Genomic DNA, 21,185 nt, shown 5'->3' with positions numbered 1-21,185 from the left:
ATCATCAAGAGGACGGTCCGACAAACTGTAAAAAGTGAGGCAAAAAAATTTTCCCCTGTTATTCCACTTTACCACGTTCATGTTTTATTCTATGGTTAGAATTCAATTATAACGACATTAATTTCATTTAGAATGTTCATCGTGACGAAATAAACGAGTTTCGGTCAGGCCATTGAGCCCGAAGAAAGGTTTGCAAAGCTAATAGCACATTTGCACATTCACGTTGCATACCTGCAATGTTTGGCAGTTCTTATATTTTCAAGTAATTTTTCCACTATGAAAGTTAGCAAGTCAGCCCTCCGCACATGACTAATGGACGAGCATTCGCATGCTGTCTCAAGACTAGCAAAACAACGCAAAACAAGGCCATAAATCGGAACCAAATATCCAGCACAAGTAAATGCATATATTTATGTATCGTTTGCTGTACGATTCAAGTGTAATTTTAACACGATACATTCAGATATTCATTTTTGTACCTAATTTCTTGGTTTGCGGCCCGCGTGGTCAATAAATTTCAAAAAGTGGCCCGAGACATGGTTTGAGTTGGAGACCCTTGATTTAGGGAGTGAACATCGGTATTTTACCGTTTGCAGGCAGAACAGTCCAAACTCAATAATCACTCAACACCGTCGGATGGCATATACTCAGTATTATTTAGCCTAGTCCAACTCTAAAAGGTATTGATGGTGTTTTACAGTTAATGTTCTATAGTAGAGTCGTATATTTCACGAAAAAAGAGACTCCAGCCGTGACGCAAAGTGCGAATCGTATAAATAGCGTGGATTTCAAAATCGCCAGTCATATGTGTGAAATTGTTGACGCGACTACGACAGGAAATCAATAACATTAACTCCTTTATAATGACTTATTACTTATCGATCTTAAGATCGGTAAGTATATTGATAGGTATTTGTCTGTATGTATGTCTGTCTGTGTGTCTGTCTGTTAGATGCACGCGATATCTCACGAAAGCGAGATTGAATCTGCTCCAGATTTTGCATGTGCATTCATCTTATCTCGGACCAGAAGCCTATTGATTTTGGGCGAATTATGTCGTATAATTAGCGAGTTATCAATCAATTATTGATATAGTGATCTAGATTTTTGTAAAGCGAGAGAATTTTGAAACCCGCCGAGTGTGTGTGTGCGATGCGCAGTGCGCAAGAAACCCGCCGAGTGTGTGTGTGCGATGCGCAGTGCGCAAGTTACAAGAGCGGATAAATCGAAACTGCAGTTGTTCTGTTGGAAAATAATTTAATAGGAATAATTATTAACCTTCTACTAGACACAAAATCTCGCAAGTTCAATATAAATTTTGGAATTTTGGCGTAAAAAAAATTTTTCAGAGGATTTCGTTTTACATATATTGCTGAATAGAGCTCTATCACACGCTATTAAAAAGCCATGAGTGAAGCTTTAGGGCTGAAAAAAAAATAACCCACGTAAAATGGCACCTGCCCGACCGGCTGGGTAGGGTGAATGTACTATAATATAGCTTCCTGACACATTGCTGAATTAATGTGTATCATCCTGATCATCACCCCTCCCCTTATTTAAATTTTTATTAGATCGAAAAAGTCGTTAACAGAGGCCTGCGATTTTACAAGCTAAGTTATTTAGCATCGACGATTGTTTCCTCTTTCGTGAGATGATGATTCAAGAAACGAATATTGGTATTTTGCCGTTTAAGAATGGACCATGATATAGCTTTCAAGTTATCAATCAAGTTATAGTTATTTAAAGCGTCTAAACTAGAGTTTTGTTTCACCTACCGAAGGCTCATCAAAGTTTATGGTGTTCTTCGTTTATTTTTGGTATTTTATAACACCGTATTTCAGTCGTAATATTTTCTCCATTATTTTCAGTCGGAAATGTGAGTTTCAGATTCACTCATTTTAATTACCGTTATGTCGCCAATGATCGCATAATAGTGCGTTTTCACGCACAGTTCCGAGCGATAAAAATTAATTATCGACGTTCCAGTGGCACAATAAGTTTTCTCGTATGCAGGGTACCGCACTCGACCTGGAATATGATGATATATGAGTTGAAGAATTGAAGTATAATTGAGTAATTAAAGTAATGTGTCTTTATCTTATAATTGGACGCAACCACGATTTAAGTTAAACACAATTTTTAAAATATAGAAGTATAGAAATACGTTTTGAATGTTGGTATTGGTCATGAGTTGAATACTTGACGCAACAAAAAAATCATTGTCCGCCGAAAATATCGGCAATGGCGTGATCGCGACGCCTGTTTCAAAAACTGTTGCATGTGAAATACCGATTTTGAACTACGCGGGGGAACTACAGAAATATTGGCGTCTTCGCATGTTATGCGCACTTCAAAAATTACGATTAACTAAAATTGAGGAATACTAATCGAATATAACGCTACACGAAAACGATAAGAACATCCCTGATCACTGGGTTTTAAATATATATTCATGAAATATAAAAATAACGTAAATTATTTGCAACAGTGAATTTAGAAGCTAACAACGCAAAATACTGAAGGTCGTGGCAATATCACGATTATCGCAAATTTTGAAATGTAACTTCATTTTAATAATTGTCATGCCTTTATATTTTATCGGCAGTAGCATGATAACCACTGGCATATTCATATCACCCTGGCTACGGTAAAATATTTCAAGGTGCCTCAGTTGTTTTTTATATGACGCTTACTCGGTTCTTTCGCTCCTGAGAAGGCTCTGTAAAAGCGGCCACTGAAAGACAAGAATCTACCTAATTCGTTACCCCATGTGTGTCATCATAGCTTCATGAATGCTTTTACGTTCTATTTTCATTTAGAATTTTATCACTCAACCACAATGCGTGTGACAAGAAAATATTTTTCTTAAAACATGGATGAAATGGATCACTAAAATTACATTCTAAAATCTAAGCCAATATACAGGGTCATTATAACGGTGTTATCTGCCGTCATTCTTATCTGGATTTGAGTTGGGTTGCGCGAGACTAACTTCCTATCTTTTCCCTATGCCTTTATGCTAGTGGATCCGTATGCGTATACTGCAAGGATACTGTAGCTGGAATAAACATGACTATTCTATTCAATTAAAGAGTCCAGCTGCACACTAACACAAATGTATTTCTGTAACGTTTCGTCCGACCAGAGTCAGACTTCCTCAGACAAGCAGTTTACAACAATGGCAAGAAAGAAAATTTGCTAAATGAATTTGAAATATCAAATCAAGTATGACGTAACAATGCATAAACATTTAATTTGCATTTAGCCGTAGAAGTAATGATTGGGAAGATTAGAACCACAAATATCAGTGGAGCTCATTTCAGATGTAATTGAAAAAAATAAAATAAAAAAAGGGTTTTATTATTGCATTTACGAAAATGATGGGTAACTAAATGTAATTGAAATTATGGGCACTTAGAGAACCACGAGGAAGTAAACCAACATTTAAACATAAACCAAGGCTTAGTCTGGTGAGGACCAATTTCAAAATTAAAAAAGGTTAAAAGTTATTGCTGAATTTTGATCTTAAATAGCGTTAAAATATAATATTAATTCATAATAATAAATGAATAAATTAACCATCTAGCATATTTCGAGTAGGACAAAAGAAAATAAATAAAAAAATTATCGCAAGCACATAACTCCAAGGTTTCGAATTATAATTAAAATTAAACTTGGGACACTTGAAAATAGTAAAATAAAACGCCAATCAAGGGGCGAGTAATAATATAAACTTAAGAAAAAGAGTGATTGTTAAATTTAAATATTATATGACGTTGGAATGAAAATTATTATTAAATAATAATTCTTAGATGAGTCTACAGTCTATTTCTCCCGTGAATTGAGTCCTTTTGGTTCCAATGTTCCGAATTTGTTGATGTAGTATGCTTCTACTGTTTGTCGATAGCCCTGGTCTCTGAATAGTTTTTTTATTCCAGTTACTGAAAAGTCACTTATTGAATGTCCCAGTTTGTTGAAGTGTTCTCCCACTACTAAATCATATTTCCTTTTCGTAATACTTCTCAGATGTTCTGTTATACGATATTTTAACGACCTTCCGGTCTCGCCGATATACTGCATCCCACATTTCTTACAGTTTATTAGATAAATAACATTATTTGATTTACAACTTATCCTTTCGTTAATGTTTATATGGACTCCCGTCACGTTCCCGGTACTTATTTTTGTTTCTTCGGAATATTTACAGGTGGTGCATGCTTTTCTATTACATTTATAAAAACCAGATTGTACTTTCTGTGATATTACTGGTTGTAGTTTAGCTCTAACCAGTCTATCGCGTAATGTAGGGCACTTTCTATATGCAATTTTCGGAGGTTGAGGGAAAATCTCTTTTAGTCGTGCATTGTTGTCAAGAATATATTGGTAGTCCGAAAATATTTTTCTAAAGTGCGGTTGGTTTGGGTGGTAGTTGGTAATAAATGGCAATAGTTGCTGACCTTGTTTTGTACTTTTCGGTGTTAAAAGGTAATCTCTGTTCATTTCTTTTACCAATTTTATTGTTTTGTCAATAGAAGTCTCTTCGTAATTTCGTTGCATGAGATAGCGTTTCATAATTCCGGCATGCTTGTCAAAAAATTCGACATTTGAGCACGATCTTCTTATTCTTATGAAGAGTCCCTTTGGAATGTTTGCAGTAATATGTTTGGGGTGGCATGAGGAGGGTAAAAGATATTGGTGAGAGTCCGTGTCTTTAGTGTAAATTTCCGTTTCCAATTTGTTGTCTATGATATGGACTTTTACGTCTAAAAATGTAATGTTTTCCGTTGAGTATTCGAATGTGAACTTGATAGAAGGGTGTATTGAATTCGCATGGTTTATAAAAGATATAAGCTCGGTTTCGCCGTGTGTCCAGATCAGAAAACAGTCATCGATGTATCTATAGTAGTATTGTGGCCTAATCTTCGCTGTTTCTAGAATCTCAGACTCTAAGTATGCCATAAATATGTTTGCATATTTGGGAGCCATCTTAGTTCCCATCGCTGTCCCATTGATTTGGAGATAATGCTTTCCGTCAAATAAAAAATTATTATTATCAAGAACCATATTAACTGCTTCTTTAATATATGGAATTTCCCGTTTTTCTGTGGTATATTTAATGAGATACTTCTCCACCGAACAATATAAAGCTATTTCGAAGCAAGTTATTCAAGAATATAAGAAAACGAAAAAGGTGACAAATTTGTTTTAACCATTTTGTATCTCAGTTCAGGTTTTGGTACTCCCGTAGTGTGTGTACCAGGTTAGAGTTAGGCCATACTTTTATTCTGATTCTCCTCATCACAAGTTATTCATACCAGCTTTTCAGAGGTCTGAATCAACATTTTCAAATCGATGCTATTTATACTTCGGACAGTTTCTGGCGATGCTATAGCGTTTCATTGCTTGTGTTTACTACAGACCATTGAAGGAGGCAATTCTTGGCGGGCCGCATATTTTTTCAAGAAAATTTAAAAATCGAACGGGTGGCTGATAAATCACATTTTTTACTAAGATCATAATTTGAAATTTTATACTTTAAATAGCGAGCGAACAGTACAAGACTCAAGTCGTCTTACTAGGACAAAAATGACATTTAATGTGACACTTCTTGTTGCATTACGCTCGATAAATGTTTGACATCAGGTGACACATTTGATGAAGCCTAGATTAGAACATTTTTTCAATTGGCATCACTAATAGTTCTGTGCTTGTTCTTTGTAATGTTCATTTTTAAAATAATTGTTCCCACGCATATGTACAACACTGATGTAGATTTTTTTGCATGGTTTGTCAAATTTGGATAGAGATTTCCCTCAAAAAGATACTTTTTATACAAATCAAACATTCACACATCATTCGAATAAAAAGTGGATTTTATTTCCTCATTGCATTGGATCTTGGGAAACTCTATTTAAATATTTTCTGTAACCGTTTCCACGTTAGCATCAAACGGAGCACTAAACAGACCGAACGCGTTTTCAAGAGAACGAAAGTCACCGAAGCAGAAGGAAAAATCGTTTTGGAACTCCCGTATTACAGAAAAATTTTTTTTAACAAAACTATCATAACTCCACTCCACATATCATTCCACTCCGTGTCCAATAATCTGATCCTCGAACGTAGAAAAAATTAAATTATTATTAAAATCCGCAGCCGCCAAATTTGAATAATCGCGGGCCGGATTATTTTACTACGCGGGCCGTGGGTTGCCGACCCCTAAGTTGGGGGTTCAACTGTGTTGCCATTATACATCTCTTTTATAAATCTTCAATCATCTCACCCAGGGTAAAAAAAATGCGCAGACAAAGCCGAATTGGAAAGCTTTCGTTGCATCCTAGAGTATTGGAATTCACACATCGTTATCAGTGGCCGCTTATCACATAACTTCGTTCGGAGCGAAAGGTTCAAATAAGCATCGTATAAAAGCATTTTTTGTACAAGTGTGCCGTATTTTATATATTTTTGCTTAGTGCGCCTCAAGCTAAAAAAGTTCGAGAACCACTGCTTTAATCGCTAGGTCATCGAAGCCGACAAATTTTAATACTAAGAAAGTCTATCAATTTCTAACGTAACATATCGTAACGATTGGCGCATATTTATACGTTTCTGACTAAAGACAAACTCTACCCAATTCGTCACACCTTAGGTGAGATGGTGGGCGTGGGATTTGAACCCGATTTGTAAAACTCGAGTGATTTTTTAAGCTGGGTTGCTTTGCTTGTGAGAGCTAAAACTATCGGCAATATGATTAGACAACTAATCGATTTGTTTTTTCCCGACCATAATTTTTCCAGTCGTATCATGATCAAACAGAACCACAGCCCTTCTAACTTCTAGAAATGATCAACATTTTCACACCGGACGTTCACTTACGACTTTTCACGTCATAAAAAATTTCCAAACCAAGGCTCTTATCAAGCAACAACTGATATGCATTTGGCTTCTTATTTCTGAGAAGATGGCATATTTTCCGATTACAGTTTGAAGATGTCAAAGAGTCAAATACAAGAGACCGAGATAATGTCATGAATAAAAACTTCATTTTGACAATTGTCTTATTTTAGAATGATTTTTGTTAAATTGTTTCCCACTCAACATAAGAGCGATTCATGTAACCCCGTGACCATTTTGATTTTACGGATGCGCTTACTTATTAGAACAAAAACCAGGTTGATTGCCCTTTAAATTGTTTATTTAAAACAATTTATAAAATTGAAAAATTGAGATATTATCTTTTTCCGAAACATATATTTTATCAACTACCGCTGACTAATCGCTGCAAAACTATTTATAATATTCCAAACTTATTTATATTTAGTTGAAGAAACTTGACGTCGGGGGAAACAGAGAATTCGGAGTGCAAGGTGTTTCTCAGCTCGCATCTGTCGTTTTACAATGTGAAGTGGAAGATGTTAACATGAGCGAGTGCGAACTGACAGCTGAAGCAATGGAAGGATTCAAAAACAATACTCGTGGTGCCAAGGTGAAATTGAGATTGATCTCGATCTTTTATTTTCGTCTTATACTGATGAGCCTTTTTTATTCACCAATTGTAGGCAGGGGCGGACACTTCCCATAGTTTGGGGGCCGAACCTGCATTGTCAACCAAGAATCATGGTGTCGTGTTGATACATTGTTACGTCTATTCTTTTTGACATTCTCTTACAAGTTTACTATTCAAATATCCGGTACCACGGGACCTATACCGCTTTGCTTGGAAACGATCCCATAAATTTCGACAGAATAACCTACTGCTCTTACAGAAACGTCAAATTTGAGGAGTTCTATTTGGCCATCGTCGCCGTTTCATAGATTGAGAAATGTCGAAGAAGATAATAAGATATCCTTTGCATTTTTCGCTAAACTTACGGGTAGAAATAATTTTCTGGCCGGAATTTTGACTCAAAATAGCAATAAGGATTCACGCGATTCACGCATTCTTCATGAATATCCGCATTCCTGAGTCAGTGAAGATAATATTGTTAACCTTTTCAAAATTCGGACGGTTATTTCACAAACGCTGATAATAAAGATCGAACAAACGCAAAACATAAAAATCATAATAAAAGTAGTTGAATCCTGAATGCCATCCCTGATAATTGTCTTCAACATACGTCACCGATGTGGACGCCTATTCTGCCAGAAATTTAAAAACCAAACTTCGACATCCGCCGTTGCGTAAGAATCGGTACCTGTGTAAGAAAAAGAAAACGGACGGAAAGCTAGCTTACAAACATTAGGATGGATAACGTTCTGGTCTCCTGTTATATATTTAGAATATTCGGTAATCGATAGAAATATTTGGAAAGTATTCGGGTTGATAAAAATATTTGATTTTCTCCACCCTAGCTATCTTCAAACACGCCGGTATTCCGATGAAATGCATGGTCGTTATAGCTCTTGATGTAACTTAATAGGACCTTCATTAAATTTAGTAAATTGCACTCAACAAAATGCGTGGTGGAGTCGGCGAACATTTTACATGTTGAGCACTAAAACAGTTGGATTTTAGGTTGTTTCTGTGGTCTGAAAATCTTATTTTAATCGGTGTTTCGATGTCATTCGCGAAAAAACAACGTTACGATGTAGTAAAGTCGATGATCTTCACCATCTAATTATACTCGGGCTCTGCAAGGTGTCCGCCCTTGATTGTAAGTAAGCGCGATGGAATAGCAGTTGAAGTGGTGGGACTCAACTGTGTTGCCAACGCAGGTTACACATCTCTGGTTTAAATCCAATTTCTACCATCTCAAACAGGGTGAAAAATGCGCCGGCAACACCGAATTGGGAAAATCCCGTTTCTTCCTAAAATAGTGACCTATAAGTTATTTAGATATTTAGTTAAGATATTTAGTTGCCATTAAATATCGTTAGATATCATTGGCTGCTTGTACATGGCTTTGTTCGGAGAGAAAGGTTTGAATAAGTGTCCTATAAAAATCTTCAGTGTGGTTTTTACAAATTTCCATCACAGGTATCTTAGTTACGGAATAACAATGTAAAACCCAAACTACGCCCATCCATAGCGATTTTATAGTTACGTAGCGTAGCGATAACCTTGCACTTATTCATAAAGTTCTGACTGTCAGAAGTTCACAAAGATATTCTATAAAGAGAAAAACCAGGCCGTGATAATGCCACGTATATCACAAATAAATTTCAAATATTGTTAGGATGATCCCGAAGTATGTGTACCAAGATGGCGCACAACCAGAACATAGTATTTGTACCAGGTTAGGGTAAGCAGATTGTGCGCCATTTTGGTACGAATACCACGGTAGCACCATTTTGAGAGGTGAAATGTTTCGGGAAATTCGGATTTCAACTTGCTATACGCTAACATAGTCGAGCCCATAAAATTATGAAATCAACATTTTGAATTGACTATTTTTGTTATTCCTAACCGCCATGTCACCGACACCTACAAACCTTAATACTAAGAAAGTATATCAATTTCTACAGTAACATATCGTAACGATTGGCGCATATTTATACGTTTCTGACTAAAGACAAACTCTTTAAGTGTTTCATTTGTACAAAATGCATTGTTCTGTTTATAATAAAGAAAGAACCAAATTAACTATTCCATTGAATTATGTCAATCAGTGTTCCCTCTAAGAAAAGTTCATAATGCGCAAATGTTGTTTTTACTGAGCAAGGCTATTTTAAGGCTGAGCAGAATCCTAAACTGTTTGCAAACTTTGTGAAAAGTTACAATAGTAGCCTATCATATATTATCGGAATGCAAACAAACCACGCGTTTACCTTCTCCTGTACTTAATGTACAATCTCAAGATTTTTGTTGTTGAAATATCATTGCTTCCATCAAAATCAGGGCATGAAATTTTTCTTGTCTTATCCTCTGCATGATTTCTTCCTTGGCGTCAAAGTCTATGCTCTTCAAAAATTTTTGCTTCACCATGCATGTGGCAATTTATTGTATTTTGACATGCGGTGAAAAAGTTCGAAGACCCTTCTTATGTACCCACGTTTCGCTTCTGAGTTTATGCATCTAGTGCGTCAATGTGCTTTCATGATTTAAATGGCGTTTTAGATAGTCAGCTTCCCATTCCCACCCACGATTTGCCTTTTTCTAATCACTATTTGGTGTCACTTCCGACAAACTTTTTGAAGAATATCACATTCTTGACGCGGATTACCAATAAATTTCGCAAATTTTATTAGTTTGTTTTTTTAGCTCATTCAAACCAGTATCACGATTTTCCTTTTTTTTAGCCTCGCTTCCTTGAATATACATTTTACTCACGCGCTAAATAAAGAAATTTTGGGTAAAATGCTTAACACTCTATTTAGTAATTTCTGGTGAAACATACTTATTATATAATCCTTCAGTATAAGCTCATATGTCCCAATCTTGAGATTCAAGCAAATTTCCTGTAACAAGCAGTGGGCACATTTGATACATTTAAAATTCTATCTTCATCTGTGTTAACTTCACTGCAGACAATAACAGGATTTGGCGGGGTCGACAACACGAAATCAATAGCGCGGGATGAAAATTTCAAAATGCGACACTGGCCCGCGCTGGCATACAGAAATCAAGGTACTTGAGCATGACAGACACATGTGTGACATCACAATGATCAATGATCACCAAAATACGCGTGAAACATAGAAGAATTTTAGACAAGCGTTACTAAAATGACATATGAAAATATGAGCCGCGATTCAAAAACGGAATGTTGCAACTGCGCGAGAATGAGATTTACGGCGCAAATGTTCTGGTGGTACTGCGCTATTGCGCAGCTTAGAGGGAACCTTGATGTCAATGCTGTATATTTGGAATAAATAGACCATATTGTAAAGAATATTCAACGATCCACAATTCATTGATTTTCCTACGAGCCTCAATTACCTGTATCCCTAGTCCAATAGTTATCCTCATGCGGTTAATTTGTAATTGCAATTAATATTTGTGATAAATACTGGATAAATGTACTAACTTACGATTATACGAAGTGTGATTACTATTCTCTCTGCTGCACGAAATGCATTCATTGCGAAGTGCTTGGGATACATAAAAATAATATTAAAAAAAGAACCAGTTGTACAAGAAAAAGCGACCGGTTCAATGAAGAGAAATGTCAATGATAAGTATGTCCGTGCTCGAGTACTTAATTATTCTAGATTAACACTAAAAACACATTTCGAATATCGTTCAAACATAATTAACTGAGCCAAAGCTATACTGCATAGATGTTTTAATCACTTTATTTCGCACCATATGTATGGCCCGCATGTGACCCGCGTCATGGTTGGGATTTTCCCACAAAAAACTAAAACAGTACGATGTCAACTATTAATAAGTTTTATCGTGTCATTTATCATCAAGAGGACGGTCCGACAAACTGTAAAAAGTGAGGCAAAAAAATTTTCCCCTGTTTTTCCACTTTACCACGTTCATGTTTTATTCTATGGTTATAATTCAATTATAAATTAGGGATGGGACGAGTCCTGCATTACAGAGATTCGACGAATCCGAGTAATAGGTCAAAGACTCGAATGTAACCTTTCGAGTCTGTGACGTCACAATAGAAAAGCAGAAAAACAAGTTTTTGACCAAACGTGGGTCATTGTGCGCCTTGGTTGTGGATTGCATTTCCAGCCCACCACCTACCGTTAATTCTAGGCGGCTACTTCGAAATTCTTACATGTCAATATGAAAAAAAAAGCTTTTGACTACAATGCTTCCCCATAATTCCAGATACTTCTACTATGTCGCGTGCGCAAATGGTAGATGCCACTCATCAATACAATTTGGAACATCTGCTTGCAATTTAGTAGCGCATGTAAAAATTCCCAAATTCTCCACGTTTTCCATTGCTCCCTTTTTAGAGAAAAGACTGCACGTAATAAACTCGATTTAAAAGAGAGATCCCTCCTTGGGTTGATCCAAAGCATGTTTCATTTTTACGCGAATCCAAAACTCAAAAATATTGCGCCAACACATATTTTATTGTTCGCGTGTATACCAAAAAGGATGGATAGTTTGGAAACAACTTGCGGCGACATCAGTGTTATAAGCGATCATTGGTTTTCAACATGCGTTCCATTATCTGGATATCTGTGGTCGTTTTTATTAGGAGTGTTTATAATACACACGAATGACACGAAGTATACTGTTACAGATCTAACCCTAAATTTTAACCAATTAGTGTACTGAGATTTATAGAGATAAAAGTACAAAAAATAGGCGTAAATTAGTGAAAACAGAATTGATTATAGACTCGGTGAAATGACGTTGACTCGAAATCGAATCCGAGGGCAAAAAATTCGTGGATTCGACTCGAGTCCGGATCCGAATCTCGGCCCATCCCTATTATAAATACATTAATTTTATTTTGCATATTCATCGTGACGAAATAAACGAGTTCCGGTCAGTCCATTGTGCCCAAAGAAAGGTTCGCAAAGCTAATTGCGCATTCACGTTGCATACCTGCAATGTTTGGCAGTTCTTATATTTGCAAGTAATTTTTCCACTATGAAAGTTAGCAAGTCAGCCATCCGCACACGACTAATGGACGAGCATTTGCATGCTGTCTTAAGACTAGCAAAACAACGCAAAATAAGGCCATAAATCGGAACCAAATATCCAGCACAAGTAAATGCATATGTTTTATGTATCGTTTGCTGTACGATTCAAGTGTAATTTTAACACGATACATTTAGATATTCATTTTTGTACTTAACTTCTTGGTTTGCGGCCCGCGTGGTCAATAAATTCCGAAAAATGGCCCGCGACATGGTTTGAGTTGGAGACCCTCGATTTAGGGAGTGAACATCGGTATTTTACCGTTTGCAGGCAGGACTCCGTACAAACTCAATAATCACCCAACACCGTCGGATGGCATATACTCAATATTATTTAGCCTAGTCCAACTCTAAAACGTATTAATGGTGTTTTACAGTCAATTTTCTATAGTAGAGTCGTATATTTCACGAAAAAAGAGACTCCAGTGCGAATCGTATAAATAGCGTGGATTTCAAAATCGCCTGTCATATGTGTGAAATTGTTGACGCGACTACGACAGGAAATCAATAACATTAACTCCTTTATAATGACTTATTATTGGTTTAGCATGTATTATCAGTCATACAAACCATCCCTGGCGCTGTGATGTTTTGATAAACATGATTTCGACTGCACCGAGATTTTTTAAACGTGTAAAAAACGTAAAATTATTGGTAATTTTCACGCATAGCGGCGCGCATTAGAATGTTTACGTCTTTCTACGCGCATTTCCGTCAAAAAAAGTAACATTTTTTGCATTGAGGGGGGCGTGTGCACTAATAAATAAAGGTGTGAGTCATCAAAATTGTCAATTAGAAGCCTTTAACTGGAAAATCCTGTAAATACAATCGTGAATTTTAGAGTAACCATTCTTGCTTCTTCTGAATTTATTAGGAATAATTATTAACCTTCTACTAGACACAAAATCTCGCAAGTTCAATATAAATTTTGGAATTTTGGCGTAAAAAATATTTTTTTCAGAGGAGTGCGTTTTACATATATTTCTGAATAGAGCTCTATCACACGCTATTAAAAAGCCATGAGTGAAACTTTAGGGCTGACAAAAAATAACCCATGTAAAATGGCACTTGCCCGACCGGCTGGGTAGGGTGAATGTACTATAATATAGCTTCCTGACACATTGCTGAATTAATGTGTATCATCCTGATCATCTCCACCTCCCCTTTTTTAAATTTTTATTAGATCGAAAAAGTCGTTAACAGAGGCCTGCGATTTTACAAGCTAATTTATTTAGCATCGACGATTGTTTCCTTCTTCGTGAGATGATGATTCAAGAAACGAATATTGATATTTTGCCGTTTAAGAATGGACCATGATATAGCTTTCAAGTTATCAATCAAATTATAGTGATTAAAAGCGTTTAAATTAGAGTTTTGTTTCACCTACCGAAGGCTCATCAAAGTTTATGGTGTTCTTTGTTTATTTTTGGTATTTTATAACATCGTATTTCAATCGTAACATTTTTTCCATCATTTTCAGTCGGGAATGTGAGTTTCAGATTCACTCCTTTAATTACCGTTACGTCGCCAATGATCGCATAATAGTGCGTTTTCACGCACAGTTCCGAGCGATAAAAACTAATTATTGACGTTCCCGCGGGCCGTGGTACAAGTTTTTTCGTATGCAGGGGACCGCACTCGACCTGGAATATGATGATATATGAGATGAATAATTGAAGTATAATTGAGTAATTGAAGTAATGTGCCCTTATTTTATAAGTGGACTCAACCACGACTTAAGATAAACACAATTATAGAAATACATTTTGAATGTTGGCATTACTCAAATGTCGGCAATGGCGTGATCGCGACGCCTGTTTCAGAAGCTGTTGCATGTGAAATACCGATTTCGAACTACGCAGGGGAACAGAAATATTTGCGTCTTCCCATGTTATGTGCACTCCAAAAATTACGATTAACCAAAATTGAGGAATACTTACATAATGCTACATCGAATATAATGCTATACGAAAACGATAAGAACATCCCTGGTCACTAAGTTTTAAATATATATTCATGAGATAAAAAAAATATCGTAATTTATTTGCAACAGTGACTTCAAAAAATACCAACGCAAAATACTAGAGGTCGCGGCAATATCACGATTATCGCAAATTTTGAAAGGTAACTTCATTTTAATAATTGTCATGCCTTTATATTTTTATCAGCAGTAGCATGATAACCACTGGCATATTCATATCACCCTGGCTACGGTAAAATATTTTATAGTGCCTGAGTTGTTTTTTATATGACGCATACTCGTGTCTTTTGCTTCTAACAAGGCTCTGTACAAGCGGCCACTGACATCCAACAATAGGTAAGAAGATACTATTTTTAGAAAAACAAGAATCCACCCAATTCGTTACACCCTCGGTGAGATGGTGGTCATGGGATTTTGAACTCGATTTGTGAAACTTGTGATGGTTAAAACCCTGTCTAGCCTATTATCCTGGGGCCATTTCGTATGGTCTCTTTTTCAATATCGTCAACCATTTAACCCCTAAAACGACCCTCCTGCCTTTTTATAAGCGTTTGCTGGAGTTCTATTCCGCGAGGTGACACTAAAGGACGCGCATATAATATTTTTTCTAAGGTAACATATCGTAACGATTGGCGCATATTTATACGTTTCTGACTAAAGACAAACTCTACCCAATTCGTCACACCTTAGGCGAGATGGTGGGCGTGGGATTTGAACCCGATTTGTAAAACTCGCGTGATTTTGTAAAGCTGGGTTGCTTTGCTTGTGAGAGCTAAAACTATCGGCAATATGATTAGATGAATAATCGATTTATTTTTTTTCGATCATATTTTTTCTTGTCGTTTCATGACCAAACAGAACCACAGCACTTCTGACTTCAAGAAATTAACAACATTTTCACACCAAACGTTCATTTACGACTTTTTACGTCATAAAAAATTTCAAAACCAAGGCTCTTATCCAGCAACAACTGATATGCATTTGACTTCTCATTTCTAAGAAGATGACATATTTTCCGATTACAGATTGAAGATGTCAAAGCAAAATACATGAGACCGATATAATGTCATGAATATCGCAAATAAAAACTTCATTTTGACAATTGTCTTATTTCGGAATGATTTTTGTTAAATTGTTTCCCACTCAACATAAGAACGATTTATTTAACCCCGTGACATTTCGATTTTACGGTTGCGCTTACTTACTTAGAACAAAAACCAGGATGATTGCCATTCGAATTGTTTATTTAAATCAATTTATAAAATTGAAAAAATTGAGATAATATCTTTTACCGAACCATATATTCTATCAACTACCCTATAATCGTTGCAAAACTATTTATGATTTTCCAAACTAATTTATATTCAGTTGAGGAAACTTGACGTCGGTTGGAACAACACATTGGGAGTGAAAGGTGTTTCTCAGTTCGCATCTATCGTTTTACAATGTGGAGTGGAAGATGTTAACATGGGCAGGTGCGGACTGACAGCTGAAGCAATGGAAGGATTCAAAAACAATACTCGTGGTGCCAAGGTGAAATTGAGATTGATCTCGATTATTTATTTTCGTCTTATACTGATGAGCCTTTTTTATTCGCTAATTGTAGGCAGGGGCGGACACTTCCCATAATTTGGGGGCCGAACTTGCATTGTCAACCAAGAATCATGGTGTCGTGTTGATACATTGTTACGTCACAATATTCTTTTTGACATTCTCTTACAATTTTCCTATTCAAATATCCGGTACCACGGGACCTATACCGCTTTGCATGGAAACGATCCCATAAATTTCGACAGAATAACCTACTGCTCTTGCTGGCGTACAGAAACGTCAAATTTGAGGAGTTCTATTTGGCCATCGTCGTCGTTTCATAGATTGAGAAATGTCGAAGAAGATAATAAGATATTCTTTGCATTTTTCGCTAAACTTACGGGTAGAAATAATATTCTGCCCGAAATTTTGACTCAAAATAGCAATAAGGATTCACGCATTCTTCAAGAATATCCGCATTCCTGAGCCAGTGAAGATAATATTGTTAACCTTTTCAAAATTCGGAAGGTTATTTCACAAACGCTGATAATAAAGATCGAACAAACGCAAAACATAAAAATCATAATAAAAGTAGTTGAATCCTGAATTCCATCCCTGGTAATTGTCTTCAACATACGTCACCGATGTGGACGCCTATTCTGCCAGAAATATAAAAACCAAACTTCGACGTCCGCCGTTGCGTAAGAATTGGTACCTGTGTAAGAAAAAATAAACGGACGGAAAGCTAGCTTACAAACATTAGGATGGCTAACGTTCTGATCTCCTGTTATATATTTAGAATATTCGGTAATCGATAGAAATATTTGGAAAGTATTCGGGTTGATAAAAATATTTGATTTTCTCCACCCTAGCTATCTTTAAACACTCCGGTATTCCGATGAAATGCATGGTCGTTATAGCTCTTGATGCAACTTAATAGGACCTTCATTAAATTTAGTGAATTGCACTCAATAAAATGCGTGGTGGAGTCGGCGAACATTTTACATCTTGAGCACTAAAACAGTTGTATTTTAGGTTGTTTCTGTGGTCTGAAAATCCTATTTTAATCGGTGTTTCGATGTCTTTCGCGAAAAATAAACGTTACGATGTAGTAAAGTCGATGATCTTTACCATCATATTACGGACTCTGCAAGGTGTCCGCCCTTGTTTGTAAGTAAGCGCGATGGAATAGCAGTTAAAGTGTTCAACTGTGTTGCCAACGCAGGTTACACATATCTGGTTTAAATCCAACTTCAACCATCTCAAACAGGGTGAAAAATGCGCAGGCAAAGTCGAATTGGGAAAATCCCGTTTCCTACCTAAAATAGTGACCTTTAAATATTGTTAGATATCAGTGGATGCTTGTACATGACTTTGTTCGGAGAGAAAGGTTCAAATAGGTGTCCTATAGAAATCTCTATTGTGGTCTCAAACTACGCCCATCTATAGCGATTTTATAGTTACGTAGCGTAGCGATAACTTTGCATTTATTCATGAAATTCTGAATGTCTGATATTCACAAAGCATTGCATCAGTTTGATAGGCATTTTTGTGCGCAATTGAACCTTCACCATGAGCATACAACCCGTCGTCTAAAAAGAAGCAATCGGAATACATCGAGAAATATATCAAAAGATAGTGGATAAACACATGAATTCGTCGCAAACGATGAATTTCATTATCTGAGACTATGAAGAGAAAAACCAGGCCGTGATAATGCCACGTATATCACAAATAAATTTCAACTATTGTGAGGATGATCCCGAAGTATGTGTACCAAGATAGCGCACAACCTGAACATAGTATTCGTACCAGGTTAGGGTTAGCAGATTGTGCGCCATCTTGGTACGAATACTACGGTAGCACCATTTTGAGAGCTGTAATGTTTCGGGAAATTCGAATTTCTAACTTGCTATACGCTAACATAGTTGAGCCCATAACATTATGAAATGAACATTTTGAATTAATTCATTTTGTTATTCTTAACCGCTATGTCATCGACACCGACAAAGCTTAATACTAAGAAAGTATATCAATTTATGCAGTAACATATCGTAACGATTGGCGCATTTTTAAACGATTCTAACTAAACACAAATTCTTTAAGTGTTTCATTTTCAAAAAATGCATTATTCTGCGCAATCAAGAATTAATAACAAAAAAAGGGCCAAATTAACTATTTTATTTGAAGTATGTTAATCAGTGTTCCCTTTAAGAAAATTTCATACTGCGCAAATGTTGTTTTTACTCAGCAAGGCTATTTTGAGTCTGAGCAGAATCCTAAATTGTTTGCAAACTTTGTGAAAAGTTACAATAGTAGCCTATCATATATTATCGGAATGCTAACAAAACACACGTTTACCTTCTCCTGTAAATATCATTGCTTTCATCAAAATCAGGGCATGAAATTTTTCTTGTCTTATCCTCTGCATGATTTCTTCACTGGCGTCAAAGTCTATGCTCTTCAAAAATTTTTGCTTCACCATGCATGTGGCAATTTAATGTATTTTGGCATACGACTATTTATTACGTACGACATACGACTTTGCGGGACAATATTGCTGAATTCAGCTTAACACATGGTAGAACACTATATATGTGGGGCTTTATTTTTCTTGACTTCACTCTCTTCAGCGATCGGTATTGGGGTGAAAAAGTTCGAAGAACCTTCTTATGTACCCACGTTTTGCTTCTGAGATTATGCATCTAGTGCGTCAATGTGCTTTCACGATTCAAATGGCGTTTTAGATAGTCAGCTTCCCATTCCCACCCACGATTCGCCTTTTCCTAATCACTATCTGGTGCCACTTCCGACAAACTTTGAAGAATATCACATTCTTGGCGCGGAATAGCAATGAATTTCGCAAATTTTAGTCTTGATCCATGAAAAAAATCTCGACCCACCGCGAGCGGTAACATAATTGCTGACCGCAAATGCCAACATTTTAGACCGTTTTTAACAACCGTAATACCATCTCACAATTAGCGGATGTGATGAATCGGAAGCTTCATGGTTGATGTCGTGCTGTGTGCGTGTTGCACGTCACGCAGTACGTACGGAAGCCGTGGTGGCGGAAGTCGCGCTGTGCTCTGCATGGCGCAGACGGAAGCCCTGGGCAAAGTTATGCTGTGACATACAGCATATACTGAACCCCGGGGTGGAAGTTTGTGCCGTGCTGTGGCGCGGCAAATACTGAAGCCACCATAAGCATATGACTGCTGCTTACGCAGTGGCATGCTTATGAAGCGTTATACCGATATGACTCGGATATGACGTGTCATTAGACACTGATCCGAGCTTTGGAAAACTCTGATCCGCAAAAAAAAAAAAAAAAAAAAAAAAGCATGTAGCATGTAGCATGTATTAGCATGTATTATCAGTCATACAAACCATCCCTGGCACTGTGATGTTTTGATAAACATGATTTCGACTGCAACGAGATTTTTTAAACGTGTAAAAAACGTAAAATTATTGGTAATTTTCACGCATAGCGGCGCGCATAAGAATGTTTACGTCTTTCTACGCGCATTTCCGTCAAAAAAAGTAACATTTTTTGCATTGAGGGGGGCGTGTGCACTAATAAATAAAGGTGTGAGTCATCAAAATTGTCAATTAGAAGCCTTCAACTGGAAAATCCTGTAAATACAATCGTGAATTTTAGAGTAACCATTCTTGCTATAATAGTGATTTTGGTGTTGTTCTGTTGGAAAATAACACAAGAAAACGTTGAAATAAAAATTTATTAGGAAGAATTATTAACCTTCTACTAGACACAAAATCTCGCAAGTTCAATATAAATTTTGGAATTTTGGCGTAAAAAATATTTTTTTCAGAGGAGTGCGTTTTACATATATTGCTGAATAGAGCTCTATCACACGCTATTAAAAAGCCATGAGTGAAACTTTAGGGCTGACAAAAAAATAACCCATGTAAAATGGCACCTGCCCGACCGGCTGGGTAGGGTGAATGTACTATTATATAGCTTCCTGACACATTGCTGAATTAATGTGTATCATCCTGATCATCTCCACCTCCCCTTATTTAAATTTTTATTAGATCGAAAAAGTCGTTAACAAAGGCCTGCGATTTTACAAGCTAATTTATTTAGCATCGACGATTGTTTCCTTCTTCGTGAGATGATGATTCAAGAAACGTATATTGATATTTTGCCGTTTAAAAATGGACCATGATATAGCTTTCAAGTTATCAATCAAATTATAGTGATTAAAAGCGTTTAAATTAAAGTTTTGTTTCACCTACCGAAGGCTCATCAAAGTTTATGGTGTTCTTTGTTTATTTTTGGTATTTTATAACACCGTATTTCAATCGTAACATTTTTTCCATCATTTTCAGTCGGAAATGTGAGTTTCAGATTCACTCCTTTAATTACCGTTACGTCGCCAATGATCGCATAATAGTGCGTTTTCACGCACAGTTCCGAGCGATAAAAATTAATTATTGACGTTCCCGCGGGCCGTGGTACAAGTTTTTTCGTATGCAGGGGACCGCACTCGACCTGGAATATGATGATATATGAGATGAATAATTGAAGTATAATTGAGTAATTGAAGTAATGTGCCCTTATTTTATAAGTGGACTCAACCACGACTTAAGATAAACATAATTATAGAAATACATTTTGAATGTTGGCATTACTCAAATGTCGGCAATGGCGTGATCGCGACGCCTGTTTCAGAAGCTGTTGCATGTGAAATACCGATTTCGAACTACGCAGGGGAACAGAAATATTTGCGTCTTCCCATGTTATGCGCCCTTCAAAAATTACGATTAACCAAAATTGAGGAATACTCACATAATGCTACATCGAATATAATGCTATACGAAAACGATAAGAACATCCCTGGTCACTAAGTTTTAAATATATATTCATGAGATAAAAAAAATATCGTAATTTATTTGCAACAGTGACTTCAAAAAATACCAACGCAAAATACTAGAGGTCGCGGCAATATCACGATTATCGCAAATTTTGAAAGGTAACTTCATTTTAATAATTGTCATGCCTTTATATTTTTATCAGCAGTAGCATGATAACCACTAGCATATTCATATCACCCTGGCTACGGTAAAATATTTTATAGTGCCTCAGTTGTTTTTTATA

At 36.4% G+C, this 21,185-nt stretch overlaps 2 protein-coding genes across 2 annotated transcripts in view; both read left to right on the top strand.

Annotated features, from left to right (window-relative positions):
* Nucleotides 1-8,814, top strand: part of LOC144422144 (uncharacterized) — a 30,200-nt gene extending 21,386 nt beyond the window's left edge. Inside the window, exons 3-4 of the mRNA XM_078111980.1 lie at nt 7,319-7,483; nt 8,758-8,814. Of these exons, the coding sequence (XP_077968106.1) occupies nt 7,319-7,483; nt 8,758-8,814 (222 nt within the window). The remainder of the gene's footprint in view (nt 1-7,318; nt 7,484-8,757) is intronic.
* Nucleotides 8,815-15,952: 7,138 nt separating this feature from the next.
* LOC120326634 (uncharacterized) overlaps nt 15,953-21,185 on the top strand; it is a 29,343-nt gene continuing 24,110 nt past the window's right edge. Inside the window, exon 1 of the mRNA XM_078112286.1 lies at nt 15,953-16,066. Within this exon, the coding sequence (XP_077968412.1) occupies nt 16,001-16,066 (66 nt within the window). The 5' untranslated portion in view covers nt 15,953-16,000. The remainder of the gene's footprint in view (nt 16,067-21,185) is intronic.

The sequence above is a fragment of the Styela clava genome, chromosome 4 (assembly GCF_964204865.1).
Source record: "Styela clava chromosome 4, kaStyClav1.hap1.2, whole genome shotgun sequence".
Lineage (NCBI taxonomy): Eukaryota > Metazoa > Chordata > Ascidiacea > Stolidobranchia > Styelidae > Styela > Styela clava.
This window is presented reverse-complemented; position numbering and strand designations above follow the sequence as displayed.